This window comes from Labrus mixtus, chromosome 20 (genome assembly GCF_963584025.1).
Source record: "Labrus mixtus chromosome 20, fLabMix1.1, whole genome shotgun sequence".
NCBI classification, from domain to species: Eukaryota; Metazoa; Chordata; class Actinopteri; order Labriformes; family Labridae; genus Labrus; species Labrus mixtus.
Genome location: NC_083631.1, coordinates 3,211,846 through 3,227,116, shown reverse-complemented (window position 1 = coordinate 3,227,116; position 15,271 = coordinate 3,211,846). Strand labels below are relative to the sequence as shown.

Genomic DNA, 15,271 nt, shown 5'->3' with positions numbered 1-15,271 from the left:
AGTGTGGGCTCCTTTCCATGCATCTGCAGCTCTGACAGAATAAGGGGAGGACAGTGTTTTTGTTGAAGGCTTGTCATGGGGATGAGTCACTCTGAGTAAAGAAGCTTAGGTTTTGAAAAAAAAAGCTACAAGACTGGGTACTAATGACAATTCCACCTTTTCATCGTCTTTGTTGCTGGCATGCATTTGCAACATTTGGGCAACAGTTTCTCTTGCTAGTTTTCATATTGAACTTTTCTTGTCTCTCCCTTAAAAAAAACTTTTCTTTATGTCCGCAAGACATGGGTGGTTTCGTGGAGGGCGAAAGGTCTCAAACTGTATCCCAGGGTGACGGTGCTCTCCTCCACTCTCCGCGGATACACAGCTTCCCCAGGCCACAAATCACGTGGTTCAGAGACGGACGTAAGATTCCCTCCAGCAGCCGTATGTGAGTCTACTCTCTTCCCTCGGCTTGGTTTGTGTGGTGTGTGTGAAGAAGAGCCTGTGTGAGTTTGACATGTGCGTTTTCTTTCTGAGTTGCTGATGAAAGACGGAATGTTTTTTAACCTCACAGAACTCTGAGATGGCTGATACTGCTCGCAGATTTTCTCGTAACCCCCCTCACACCACAAGCAAAAGTTTAGCAGAGTAGTAGTTGATGAACGAGTTTTGGCGCAGGCCCCGCGTTCATCATGGAATCACCTCTCAGTGATAAAGCAGGTTATTATAGCTCCCCTATTGACTCTGCGGGGCAGAATGATTGAAGGGTAGCGATAGAGCAGGCGGCAGGGGAACCAATTAGACAAAATTGGACAAAGGGCCTCAATTGATGATATGTTTGACTGACAGCTCTCACCCCTGGGTGGATTTGTGTGTGAAAGGGCGGGTGTGTGCATACTGTATGTGCATGTAAGAATCATTGTGAGGCTGTATGTGCAGAGTGGGAGTTTCTGTGGGTGACGGCATATATCTCTATGCTCCATTTGTCAGTGTGTGTTTGCTGCTTTTTTTTGTTTATGCATGTCAGATTCATGTTCAGTTATGCATTTTTCCTGAAGACAAAACTGTGAAGGGAACCACCTGAGATTAATTTTGCCATCCCGACAAATAGAAGAAGGCAGCATACAACTCCTCCGAAACCTCCTCCTCATCGATTATTCATTGACGAGCTCTAGCATGTCGTAGCTGACATGAAGATTTCTACTCTGAAAAATGCTGCATGCTCTGGCTTGAAGGTCGGATTGTATTGTCTGCCTGGGGGCCGCTCCAAAAAAAGCAAGTACAAGCAGTGAGGGGAATTGAAATAATAATAATAATAAAAAATAAAAAAAGAAACAACAAGCTCAACCTCTTCCATGAATGTTTGGACCAGTTCCAGAGCTGGTTTACTATGCCGTTGACTCTTATCAGAAGTGAAGCGCTGAAGCTTTGCTCTGTGACAATGAGAGGCACTGACAGGACACTCTGCATTTACTGCTTGTTTGCTCGCTTTGTGTCGAGCCACATTGATATTCCCAGCCGTGTGTGTATGAACCGTTGTTTGTGTGTGTTTGTGTAAAGTGTCTGTTGACTGGGTGAAAAAAGTACAGCTTGTAATTGTCCAGGAGTGTGTCTGTTTATCCTGACCCGATCGCTCAGATGCCTGCAGATACCGAGAGGCTAATCTGGCCGTGTGCTTAGCGTCAGCTCTCGTTTAATGGGGTCCTTCTCAGACGCTTCAGAACCATCAGCCTAACCAATCCCAAGGCCACTGAGACCCAACAGTCATAAAAGTCTGAGTAGCTTGATATTTTCAGGCTAATTGCTTGTATATGTTTCCACAAGTGTTCATCCTTATTATTACAAATGTTTGAATCAATGTGGGATCATCTTACATGACGCTCATATAACATGTTTCAGTACGTTTAAAGGCTCAAGCATTTAAAGAAAATAAAAGCTAATTCTGCACATCACTTAATTAAAGACTTGTGCTCCTTTTAGCATCTGCCTTTAGCAATTATTAATATCTATACTCGTGGGCATCATGTCTCACAAAGATGGACTTTGACTGTTGTTACATCTTACAAACATACTTCAAATATGTAGACATCCAAGTTCATCAGTTTCACAAAGCTGTTGAGGGACCAATTAATTTGTCGGGATTTATTAGAATTTCTTTTTTAGTGGAGGGAAAAAAAGAACCACACATCCAACCGCGGAGCTTTCTCTATGAACCTAGAGTATCTCACAAGACCAGCCTAACTGATCTCAGCCCCCCCTGGGTTTCTACAGTGATTATAATTACGGTTCAAATTTGTACTAATAACCAAGAATATGCAGAAACGGAAAAATTCTCTCTTAATTTTATTCTCACTGAGATATTCCTTTAAGACTATGCAATACCTTGTAGAGTGAAGGGCTCATAAAAGTTGTTTTTGTGCACTTTTTTTTTTCTTCAGATAATAATATATGCGTACATGTGTGTGAGTCAGTCTACCCTCAGGATTTATTGACTGTGAGAAACTACTTCACACTGATTTAATGATATGAGCGTGTCTGTGTGCAGATGAATGTGTGTATGCCTGCAGTTTGTGGTGTTTTTTTGTTTTTTTCAACTCACACCAGTTGTCTGTTTAATTAGGAGCCAAATTGGTGATCCCAAATTAATTTAACTACATTCAACACCAACTAAATCTTTTTGTGTGTCTTTATTAAGCTCATGACTGTTAGGCACAGCAGTGTCCTCAGGAGTATGCTAAGCTAATGTCTGCATGAATATTTACTCAGTGCCATCACGCTGGACAACACGCTGGTCATCCTGTCCACCGTGGCCCCTGATGCGGGACGTTACTACGCCCAGGCGGTCAACGACAAGAACGGGGAGAACAAAACCAGTCAGCCCGTCGTACTCACAGTGGAGAGTAAGTACACACACACATGAAAAACACACACTCTTGGATCCACACAACCACACACTTTGTCGCCCACTTAGCGACGCACACTTCACTGGCAGATTGTTCGTGTCATCAACAGGTTGTTGCAGATGACAGAAAAGAAAAAAGTTTCATCCTTTATTCTTCTTTAGCTCAAGCGCTTCAACACACATGCATCAGAGCAGCAACACAACAGGTGGCTCAGGCAGACAAAAGAAACAGAGATAGCGCCCTCTACTGGCAGTCCCTTCCTTCATTCTTTCTTCCCCCTTTTTCCTGCAGATGCAATCATACCCATTGCCTTCAGCTCAATAGTTGTCCTCTTGCTCCTATAACCTCCGGCCCCAGCGGTGAATCACTGTCATATAAGGTTGTGTTTTAGCTCCGGCAGCATCTCCGCGGCTGCCTGGATGTAAAGGCCTCATAAAGAGGACCTTCAGTTTAATCACTCCTCACAAAAAAGCAGATTTATGAAAATGACACTGAGCGAACAGGGAATGATTTAAACATGCACACACCCACACTAAACGCACACTCCGGATTAGAGGTCGGCCTCACTTATAAACAGAACTTTAAATAAGGTTTGGCACATTTCATGCAGGCATGGTTCCACGTGGAATCACAAACTCAACCAGTTGCACCCTTTTCATCGTCACCTTTCATCCAAACAAAGTCAAATAAATTCTCCCGCCTGCTGTTAATACTGTATTTAGGATGATATTTCATACCACCTACATTGCAGCCTTTGAGAACAGATAACACATGATCCCTTGTGATTTGCATTATTCATCACGGCGTATGAGATTTTTGAACCTGTTCAAATGTAGTGCTGCACATTTTAATATCTCGCTGGCGCCTGCTCCATGCTCATCATGCCATTAATACAGTGTTTGTAATTCAGCGCTCAATACGCATGACACAGCAATCTGCGGGGACCAGATATCACAGAATCTCTCTCCGAGACTGGCCTTGTGGATCACACACGTATTTTGCATCTGAAAGTCAATACGGCTTTTTTTAAATGTTTTTTTTACTGCTGGATTTGTTCATTTTAGCGACTCTGCGGAGGGGAAAATATGCAGTAGAGGAAAGAGTGTCGATCCAGAGGGAGCATACAAATGAGACACTGCTGAGTCTAATAGAAAAAAGAAAACTGACAGTGGCTAATGCTCCAACTGGGCAGACATTTTGTTTTCCTTTTATTCCTTAGAGTGTGAAAGTCACTACCACTGACTTGGGTTTTACCACTGTCTTTGGACAGGGACACATGTAAAACAATATGGTGACATTAGTTGTGAGGATTTGCTATGCAGGTCATCAGGTTGTTTACTTCCCCCTTTTAATTAGGAGATTACACACTCGAAGTATTCTCGACACTGAGAGTTTATGAACTGCAATACATTAATTAGTGTCTGTCAAGCAGAAGCAGTCATGTCTTGTGGAAAATAAAATGAGTTGTGCGACTAGTCGAATGGATTTCCACTTCTCATTGTGTTATTGGCAAAGAAAAATATTGTGGAATTGGAAAAAAAAATACTTGAAGAACTTTAAATAACACCAAAAAAACATGCTAAGTTTTGTTTGTTATGTTAGCACAAGAACATCTTGTACATCTTTAAGAGGTTTTAAGGGATTATCAAGACTTTCTTTACAAGGGGGGGGCTGGAGGTGATCTGAGCTGTCAGTGGGCAAGAGGCGGGGGTACAACCTGGACTGGTCGATACTCGATCAAAGGACTGACATATAGAGACAAACAACCTGTCACACTCACACCTATGGACAATTTAGAGTCACCAATTAAGCTAATGAGCATGACTTTGGATTGTTGGGGGGAATTTCCCCGGATTTCCAGGAAACTAAGTCTGACTTGAGATTCAGACAAGGAGCTTCTTACTGAGAGGCGGCAGCAATAACCACTGCACCAGCCTGTAGACCCTGCATCAACAATTCAAATCAATAAATCCACATATTATGTATATATGATGTGCTGTTCATGGCACTTTCATCTCATCTTTGGCCCTTTTCAGCATGCATCTGTACATGTACATTACATCTATGTACATTCATATTGTGATTCTGGAACGACGTAATGCTGGTGTCCCAGACTGTGAATTTGCATATGGTTACATGATGTGGAAGCACGACGTGAAGGGAAACAGCAGGAGCTCTACATGCACAAACACACACAGACATGCACACACACGCACAGCGCTGTTTGCCCCGCTGCCCCACAGCCGATCCCATCACGCCCCTGTAACGCTACCTCAGAAGGTGTTTCAGAAGTAGAACCACTCTGTCCATACATTACACCTCTGAGACATTCACAGTGAAGCGGAAACACTACAGGGACGTACAGTCTGATTAGGGCTTTTTTATCTCTTCCTCATGTTTGTAGAAGTTGAACATTGGTGTTAATAGAATTCTTCGTCTCCGGCCTTCACCTATCAATTCTTCTCCTCTCTCTTGGTCTGCTTTGTCTCGACTAAATCAGAAGCTTAGAGACCACAAGACTTACTCCGATCAAACTCTCCCGCATAATCTCATGTTAATGAGGCAACACAAATTACATAGATCAGCCTGTGATCTTTCATTTGAGCCAATACCTTCTGATTCCAAGTGATTACGTTTTTTTCCTCCCAATCCTTTTGGACCCTATCGAAGCCCGTTTGATTTCTTCATTTTTTTAAATCTTCTAAAAGCTTGACAGGAAGCCGTTTTCCTCTGATTTATTGTTATTCGCTATGCTAATTGATGATCATGTCAATAATGCCCTCAAGAAGATGCTCGCACAAACCGTGATGAAATGGATTAATCGAGAGGTCTAGTAGGATTCTTAAAGCTTTTCATCAGCCAAAGCATTGCGTGTCAATCAATGGGCACATCGTCTGCTTCCACACATGTTTTTGAAAATAGAACACATCTCTTTGAAAGGACACGTTTTGCTGTTCGTCGGTGGACTCCGACCTTTCAGATTCCTCACTTCAAAACTACTGAACATCGTGAAAAGCCTTCACAGGTCAGGGTCCATCATTTAAATGTAGCCGTTTTATACTCTTCAGACTACTGTACAGAATCATCTCTTCAATCTGTGTGGAGGTATTCTGAATGCGTCAGGGTTAATTAAAATGTACCTCTAAAATGTTAAATGCATTTGCTAAATGTTCTAGTAAATGTCAGCAGCAGTTTAATATGACATTTTTTCTTTTGCTTTGTTTAACTATTTGTGCATTAAGCTGCACAATCATAGGTAAGGTGTTTGAATCATCTTAGGCTGTCTCTCATTTTCACATAACACCTAACAACAATGGGCTTTCCTTGTCGGGCGGGGGCTTATTCACAAACGCTCGCACTGGTCATTCACTAGAAGCATAACTTAAATGTCACCATCCGTGTCCGCTCGCGCTCTGTGAATTTCCTGGATATTTCCTGCTGCATTCACAAATCTGCTCACCTAGACTTCACGCACCAAAATTTGACTTTGAGGCTGGCAGGTAAAGTTGCAGTTTGAGTCAACCCCAGAAATGTTGGGACATTTCTCAAGGAGTTCTGTGTATGTGTGAAAACATCACTTGTCTGTTCAACATCTGAACTGATTTCAAAACTTAAAGCTCCTGTGAGGACTTTCAGGCTGGTAATGAAACAGACTGAAATTAGTGACGTCTCTTTATGAGCTACAAGAGGAAAAAAGTGACCTTCAGAGAGAAGATTCATTTTCTTCTGCATCATTTTTTTTTTTTACATGCCTGTTGCTCCTGTCGAGAGGTCGGTGTCAAAATAAGCACCCTGCCGAAAATGGCTTTTGTTACATTTTGCCCAGCAAAGATTTATGTTTTTGAAAATTACAAGAATGAACGATATGTGATATGTTTGGAGAAACATTTTATTACCTACACATGTACAAGATAAAATTAGCAAAGACCACTTTGTCCACAAGGGGCGCCAGAATCACCAGACATTAGAAGTTCCTCACAGGAGCTTTAAAAAAAAAACATTTTAAGTATTTGTATTGCAACTTCTTCAATTTACTGGATTGAATTTGTTTTTGATTTTATGGTGATCCCACTGAAATCAGCCAAAGAACGAGATATCTGAATGAAGCAATGAAATAGGGAGCAGAACCGAACAATTACCCATGAGGAGGGCTGCCCCACATTCAAGTTGTGTTTGTAGAGGAAGCTTTGTCATTGCTCTGCTGAGATCCCCACACAAAAAAATCGCCTTCATAGGGTGGGATTTACAATGATGTAGCACAAAATAAGAAGTGATTATAAAAACTGGAACCTTATTAATCTTGGGTAGCTCTGGAAAAAAAAATTGGGACTTCATACGCACAATTACAAGACACTGTATAGGCGCACAATCAGTCAACACACATTGACGCAGACAGGCTCTGGTACCCGTACACAGGGGAGGTGGGGGAAAATGAGATCAGATTCAGAGAGAGATCACTGATTGAGGGCAGTGAATCGATGGCTGGCTGGAGGCTCCGTGAAACCCGTGAGTGATGGTGCTGCATTTAATCGCCTTTTGTGTTTGTCTCAATTATGCTACATAATGGCTTCTAACACCTGGGCTAACACTGTGCTCAGGAAACGCTGTGTGCACTAGAAAAAGGATCCAAAGTAAAGACAGGGGTGTTAATAGTTGGCTGATAGCATGCTGGCTACCTGCTGGTGATAGTGACAGATTGTCAGCCTCCATGTACAGATCTGGTCATACTCAACTGGCTGTATCAGGCACACATGCGCTTAATCTAAGGTGTGCATAGAGTTTATAGATTTTTCACTTTTCTTTCTGTCTGCCTCGTGTGCGTGATAGATGTGGGAGGACCTGCGGACCCCATTGCCCCGTCTATCATCATCCCCCCCAAGAACACGAGCGTAACAATGGGCAGGAACGAGGCGATCATGGAGTGCGTTGCAAATGCAAGGTAATATTTCCCACAGACACACACGGATTCAGAGGATTTAGTCATGAATGCGCAAATTATCAAAACAAACCCCGCCATCTCTCCCCTCGCCGTCTGGTATTTTTTCATTTGAATGAATCCGGACATCTTTTGTTTGAACATGATAGAAAAGTATTTTGTTCGTCCTTTATTTTCACACCTCAGCTTCATTCTTCGCTTTGATTCAAGGCTTCACTCTGTTCTCCCTATCTTGCGCCATCCCGGTCTTGAATTCTGACTATTATCTCCAATTCAAAGACTTAATCAGACTGACAGATGTATCGCATCGCTCCCCCAATGCTCTGTAACCTTGAAACAGAATATGAATCAGTATTAAAAACCAGACGCCTCACTATCTATTGCTCTCTTTTTCTCCTTTTCATCTTTTTTTTTTCTTCTCCTCCTTCAGACCCCTTGTCAAGATGAATATTACTTGGAGGAAAGACGGCGCGGTGGTCAATACAGGGATCCGAGACTTCGGCCGTAGGTTGGTGATCAGTTTGCCTGCGGTCAGTGACAGCGGCTACTACGAGTGCGAGGCTTCTCTCCGCAGCAGCAGCGTCCCCTCAGTCACTGCCGGGGCTTTTCTGCATGTTCTTGGTAAATAACCCACGGTTTGCATTTGAAGCTCCACACAGCAGCTGGGCCCAAATCATCCAAATATTGCATCAGCTTGCTAACTCCCATGCTGAGAGAACATTTTGTTGCCATTTTAGACTACAGTAATTGAAGAGATGTTGTGATCCGTGCTCGTCTTTTTAGAGAAGGGCCAAGTTACAAAGAAAAAAAAAACTCAGATGATTTGTGAGTTGTTTTTAAAGAATTTTATTGAGCGCTGTTTTTTTTTTCTCTTCTTCTTCTTCTACAAAATAGAGTATCCTCTGTTTGTCAAAGAGCCGCCGAGTCACATCAGCGCAGAGATGGAGAAGGTTGTGGATATCCCCTGTCAGGCGAGAGGTGAGCCGTGTTTGTTTTTCTTTCTACTATCGTGTGCGTGAAAGAGCAGGAAGAAGATAAAAAAAGGTGGGGTCACTGTGACAAGGGAAGAAATTAATCCTCTTTCTTTCCTCTGCAGGCACACCGCAGCCAGACATAGTGTGGTACAAAGATGCCGTGCCCATCAGCCCGGTGAAGATCCCCAGGTACAGGGTGTTGGTAGGAGGCAGTCTGCAGATCAACGGCCTCCTGCCGGATGACACAGGGATGTTTCAGTGCTTTGCCCGCAATCTCGCAGGGGAGATCCAGACAAACACCTACCTTGCTGTTACTAGTACGTCCCCTTGGAAAAATGTCAAAACCATCTACACGCCTGCTGCTTAATTCTGCTCATCTTTCCCTCTCTGTTCCCTGCCTTCTTTTTTTATTCTTAAATCCGCTTCACTGTTCTCATTCCCTAATCCTCTTTTCTGCCTCTCTCTGTCTTGCCTCCTACACCCATCTATCTTTATATCTCTCCGCATTGACAGATTTGTCACCTTGGATGCTCGGGCAATTATCGGCTATTTTTGAATCAGAGTATGAGCAGAGAGACGCAGAGAGACGGGGGCGCCCTGTCAGAGTCTCAGAGCTGTCCCCGAGAATGAGACCTGACAGCCGCCCCTTTTTGTCAAGTCTATTAAGCTCTCAGCTGCCGTCTGCTTTGTTAGTGAGAAAGCTGTTTATGTCCCTCATTATCACCTCTGTCTCACCTCATTTTGTTTGCATGTGTGTGTGTTCCTGTGTGTGTGTGTGTGCGCGCGTGACTGAACCTTCCCCTTACAGGTATCGCTCCAAACATCACCGCTGGCCCCTCTGACAGCGCCGTGATTGACAGCATGTCAGTCATCCTGCATTGTGAGACCTCAGGAGCCCCAAGGCCAGCCATCACCTGGCAGAAAGGTGCGTTTGGCAAACAGCATGGTGTTCATTATGCCGCTTTGTCAAAGCTAGAAAAGAGTTATGGATAGGATTCAGAATATTTACTTCCTCAAACCAAGCTACTTTTGCTTGCATCACTTTCCCTGCTGTTTGTTTTTCCATGACATTTCTCCAATAACCCTAATTCCCTCCTTCACCTTGCCCCCCCCCCCCCACCCCCGCCCCCGTCCTCCATCCCATACCATAAATCACCCACGCCCCTTCCCTGCAGGTGAACGTGTCTTGGCCAGCGGCTCGGTCCAGCTGCCCAGGTTTACCCTGTTGGAGTCGGGCAGCTTGCTAATCAGCCCGTCCCACCTGTCCGACGCCGGTACCTACACCTGCATGGCCAGTAACTCCAGGGGCATCGACGAGGCTTCATCCGACCTGGTTGTCTGGGGTGAGAAGAAACAGGAACTCTCTGCACATCAGTTTGTTCTGCTTGTGTCTACATTTCCTCACTTGTCCAGTGGAAAATACTCCCACAATTCTGAGTCCAAGCTGTTTGGGAAAATATAAAAATAATAAAATGAAATGTCCTCCTTTTTTTTTAATCCCTGACTTGTTTACTTGAAAATGCCTGGATTCTGGAGGTCATTATCGAGATATTCCGTCTATGGTCTAATGAGTCATCCATGTGCTTATTTTTTTTACTGCATAAATTCACATTATCAGTCCCTAAAAGCCTCGCGAAAATACTGCACCCGTCAGAAAAATCCTGTATGATTCACCGTCTCTCAGAAAAGACGTTGAGTGAAGGACGAGACTGAGTCCAGGAAGTAAGCTCTGTTCAATCCGCTGTTCAAACACAGTCTCTTGAATAACAAGCCTCTGTGTGTGTTCGCAGCACGAACCCGCATCACTAAACCCCCGCAGGACCAAAGTGTCATCAAAGGGACCAAGGCTGTTATGACCTGCGGCGTGACCCACGATCCTAGTGTGACTATCAGGTAATGATGACATCAGCTTCAAAATCTCCCGCAATTATGTTTGTTTGTTTTTTAAATCACATACAATTTTGATAAATGTCTGACTTTTCTTCGCAACTATTTCTTGATGCAACCCCGGCTTAGGAAACAAGCTCGGCTATCTTGTCGTGCTTAATTAGTTTATGAAATCTGCGAGCGATCTTGCGGTGTTTATCCACCCTTAGACGACCTCCTATGGGAAGATTTTGAAACTCTTAGAGAGCCTGATTGAGGAATTAGTCCATCGCGTTCCCCCTCACTCTTCAGACCGTCTTGAGCATGATAGAGTGCGTATACATGCATCTGTCTCAGAGGGAGCCGAATGATGTCTGTGGAGCCCAGTGATTAGAGTGCCTGTCACCTGTGGGCCCGCGGCATTGATCAGATCGCGGGGTAAACAGATGAATATGTAAACAGAGTAATAACTTCAGACAGCGCCTTTAATTAAACGCAACACAGAGGAGATTAGCTGGAAAGTCGCAATTAATCACAGGCGCTCCTTGTGTGTGCATGTGTGTGTGGGGCTGGGTGCAGGAGGGAGTGGGTGGGAGGGAGGGGGTTCCATATGTGCTGTTGGGTACATGACAAATAGAGGAATGCATGCAGGGAAAGGTGGAGTACTGTATGTGTGACAGAGCGAGATGGTGTTCAGATTCAAATCACTCCACCATCAGACTTGAGGCTTTTGATCGGTGTCAGCGCCTCTCTGTGTTCTGCTGTATGACCTGACAAAAAAAACAAAACTGTCACAACACTCACACACACACATCATTCAAATGTGTATGCGCGTGTGTTTGTGTACCGCTCTTTGTTCACACCTCTAGGTATGTGTGGGAGAAAAGCAGCTCGGTGATCGACGTGAACAGCTCGCCCCGCCTGCGGCTGGATCCCGACGGGACCTTACACATCTCCCAAACGTGGTCGGGTGACATCGGAACATACACCTGCAGGGTGACCTCAGTCGGCGGCAATGACTCCCGTAGCGCCCACCTCAGAGTCAGGTCTGTATTTTTTATTTTTTTTTGCTTGTTTCATGTCTCCCCTTGTTTTATCTTCCCTCCTGTATTTTTTTTTCCTCCCTCTTATTTACGTCTGATGGGGACATGATGGATGGATGTTTTCTCCGCTGTTGTGCTTTATCGCTCCTCTCCTCTCTAATCCATCAAATGTTCGAATATTTACAATGCAAGGCCCTCGCTTTGGCTCTTTAATTCTGTTATTTGCCGCTTCTCTTGTCTGATTCTATTTCTCTTTATCACTTTTTCCCTCGTACACACATATGTCAATATAGGCAGCTGCCACATGCTCCAGAAAACCCAATAGCAGTTCTGAGCACCACAGAGAAGAGGGCCATCAACCTCACATGGGCCCAGGCTTTTGACGGTAATAGCCCCCTGATCCGCTACATCCTGGAGGTCTCAGAAAACAGTGAGTAGAGGTCATAAACAATGCGTGTTGCTGTTGTTTCTTCCCTTTTTAAAGACAATATTGTTCCTTCATACTCCCCCGAAAGCTTGTATTTGCCAGCCTTGTTACTGTAATATATATTTCCATTGTGTCCTTAAAATTGGCTGCACATTCCCCTCTTACCTTCTGCAATCATTAAAACCCAATTGCCTTTGCTTGGGAGTGATCAGGGGAGGTAAAATTGTGTTGATGCCCGATGCTTCTTCTCCGCTTCCTCTGGCTGATAAAAATCAAAGCAAGTCGGAAACACTCTCACCCATGGAGAGTAAATCGTTCAGCCGTTTCTCATCGAAGCTCAGGCTAACTGAGAGGATGACAACTCATTAAGGGGAAAATGAATCCGAAGATGCAGATGGGATCTGCTTTTTCTGGATAATTGAATTTCAATCTGATCTTTAGAGGGAGTGTACAAAATAAATGACTTGTTGTTTTTTTTTATCAGTAGCGCAATATTATGATTGAAAATGAGCAAACAGTGTGCAATAATAGTCCGGGATAACACTGAACTCAAATTAAAGTTTCGCTGAGGAGATATTTTCCTCAGGAATGTAAATGCTCTTGCAAGGTCATTCACCGTTCACTCGCCGTGCCTCACAGCGCCGTCTGTTTTCTCCACCTCAGATGCCCCTTGGACGGTGCTGCTGGCCAATATTGAACCGGAGTCCACCGGGGTGACTGTCGGTGGCCTGATCCCAGCACGCTCGTACCAGTTCCGGCTGTGTGCCATCAACGACGTGGGCAGAGGCCAGTTCAGCAAAGAAACTGACCGGTTGGTGCTGCATATTAGCAGTTCTTCTGCATCCTCTGCATATTAAATATGCTGCTGCGTGTCTGTGTAACGTCGTGTTGACGCTAGCGGTGAGAACAGCTTTGCACTTTGAGGGCTTTCACAGTTCTAGAACAACCCGTTCTCCCTGCATCCCACCCCACCCCTCCACCCCCATCGTCTTGGCAGTTCATTAGAAAACCCTGTGATTATTTTGTGTAAGTCCACTTTTTGGTCCTCACTCCTGTGAAAGATGAAGCGGCTTTGGGACAGGCCTTTTTTAAGATAAAGCTGTGAATGAGCTGAAATTGTGCTTTGTGAAGACTTGATGGGTGTGCTGACCCAACTTCATTTCTCTCCCCTTCTATTAACTGTCTTTGGCTGGTACTTCATGAGTGAAATACAGAGAGGCTTATAAGAGCCGGAGCTGCAAACACAGACTCCAATCTCAAGTAAATTCTCCTGACGAGCAGGACACAGCTGCCACACTCATTCACACTCCGCCTACACATACTCGCAAACACACACACACACACACACATGTTTTGAAATTATCACAATACACCTACACATACACGCTGTTTGACCTTGTCCACATCAACACAATCATCGCGGCTATTGAACCTGCAGGAAGCAATGTCTTCAAGCCTGTGAAGTCACCACGCACCTCCTGCACCACACGCTCATTCACAGGAGTCGTGTGTGTGTTAATGTTTCCCAGACAAGAGTGCACTGCAGGAGGGTGACTGAACGTCAGAGAGAGAGAGAGAGAGTGCCGGGCTTTTCTAAAGGCATCTCTCGGGCACACCTCTTTGATCCTAAACACTCTTCTTCATCTCCTCCAGAGCAGTGCTCCGGTGCACTGGGAAGAAATCAAGATGTCATCTTAAATTGACTTAAGGGAAAAGTCTGCCTGGATTGCTCTTTCTTGTTCTTTTATATCTTTCCCTCACCCTCTGTCTTCGCTTTGTGCTGCTCGCATCTTCACCAAGGCCTCTTTGATCCTTGTCATGCCACGGCGAGACGTCCCTCTGCGGACAGCAGTATAGAGGCTATGTTTCGGACAAAGACACAGCCACCCTCATCCCAACTTTCCTTTATGGTGTTTCTTTTAAAAAAAGAAATACAGCTGTGTTATGATTTGATGTCTATGATGAAATGGGATAGAAATATGCAGAAACTCACAATAATTAATGCATGCTTGTGTCTCTTGTCTCTTATTTCACCTCTGTTTTTTTTTTCTGCCCTCCTCCCTTGCTGTTTGCAGACTGACTCTCCCCGAAGAGCCCCCCAGCGCCCCCCCTCAGACAGTCATCGCGAGTGGCCGCACCAATCAGTCCATCATGATCCAGTGGCAGCCACCCCTGGAGAGCCATCAGAATGGTCCGCTCCAAGGCTACATCATCAGGTAAGAAGACCGTGACAACCTGCCTAATTCCTACCCAGGGATGGGTGCCTGTCTGGGCGAGAGCCATTCACAAGTGACAAAAACTGCTATGGCGGCTCCTTTTCTTCCTCTCCATTTCACTTCGTTCTCGCTCGCTGCTGCGATAGAATAATTGGTGCCAATTAAATACCTTCCTCTCCATTCATCTGTTGTCACCTCTCTTTTAGTTACCATTTCATAACCTCTCTGCATGGCTTCTCTTCTGTTAAAACTCCCCCCACAGAGAATTTGTCATATTCATATCTGTCTCTCCCTCCCTTTGTATATTGATTCCTCCCTCTGCTGCCAGGTACTGTCTGTCGGGGCTTCCTGTTGATTGTCAGATGAAAAACATCACCAACCCGGACCAGACCAGCCTGCTCCTGGAGGACCTCATCATCTGGACCAACTACGAGATCGAGGTGGCAGCTTACAACGGAGCAGGCCGGGGCACCTACAGCCATAAAGTCACCGAATGGACACTGCAGGGAGGTGAGGGCAACACACAGAGGGTGTGCATCGTCATACTGTAAACTGTGTATCCCCCCAAGGGAGCCTGCCAGCAAACCCCGAGCAGCAATACTCAGCTTTAAGAATGTCTACAATCTTCAGGCTATTAGATAAAAGTTTATCAGATTTAACAAGTTCCATTCATCACCTGCAGCCTCATCTCAGTGCCTCCGCTAATGTCGAGCCTCGCGACTGTTAATCCAATCATCTCTTTTTTTAAATATCAAATTAAAAGATGTAAAAGTCGTGCTTTATTTCGCCTGCCTTGAAAAAAACGAGGATTCATACAAGTTGTCAGCGGTGAGTTTAGACTCCGGCAGAAAAAGCTTTCACAGAAATGTAAAGGAAGGCAAGGCCGTCTAAGTGCTCTCCGCCAAACACCACTCCTTGTTTGTTTTT

The 15,271-nt window shown here is 44.6% G+C and overlaps 1 protein-coding gene across 4 annotated transcripts in view; it reads left to right on the top strand.

Moving 5' to 3' along the window:
• sdk2a (sidekick cell adhesion molecule 2a) overlaps window positions 1-15,271 on the top strand; it is a 91,678-nt gene that overhangs the window by 49,370 nt on the left and 27,037 nt on the right. For all 4 annotated transcript variants that reach the window (XM_061026579.1, XM_061026580.1, XM_061026578.1 and 1 more), the window contains exons 4-17: window positions 280-427; window positions 2,746-2,879; window positions 7,710-7,821; window positions 8,249-8,439; window positions 8,713-8,796; window positions 8,915-9,109; window positions 9,601-9,717; window positions 9,968-10,135; window positions 10,583-10,685; window positions 11,528-11,704; window positions 11,995-12,131; window positions 12,792-12,939; window positions 14,204-14,344; window positions 14,673-14,854. In XM_061026579.1, coding sequence (XP_060882562.1) covers window positions 280-427; window positions 2,746-2,879; window positions 7,710-7,821; window positions 8,249-8,439; window positions 8,713-8,796; window positions 8,915-9,109; window positions 9,601-9,717; window positions 9,968-10,135; window positions 10,583-10,685; window positions 11,528-11,704; window positions 11,995-12,131; window positions 12,792-12,939; window positions 14,204-14,344; window positions 14,673-14,854 — 2,037 coding nt within the window. The remainder of the gene's footprint in view (window positions 1-279; window positions 428-2,745; window positions 2,880-7,709; window positions 7,822-8,248; window positions 8,440-8,712; window positions 8,797-8,914; window positions 9,110-9,600; window positions 9,718-9,967; window positions 10,136-10,582; window positions 10,686-11,527; window positions 11,705-11,994; window positions 12,132-12,791; window positions 12,940-14,203; window positions 14,345-14,672; window positions 14,855-15,271) is intronic.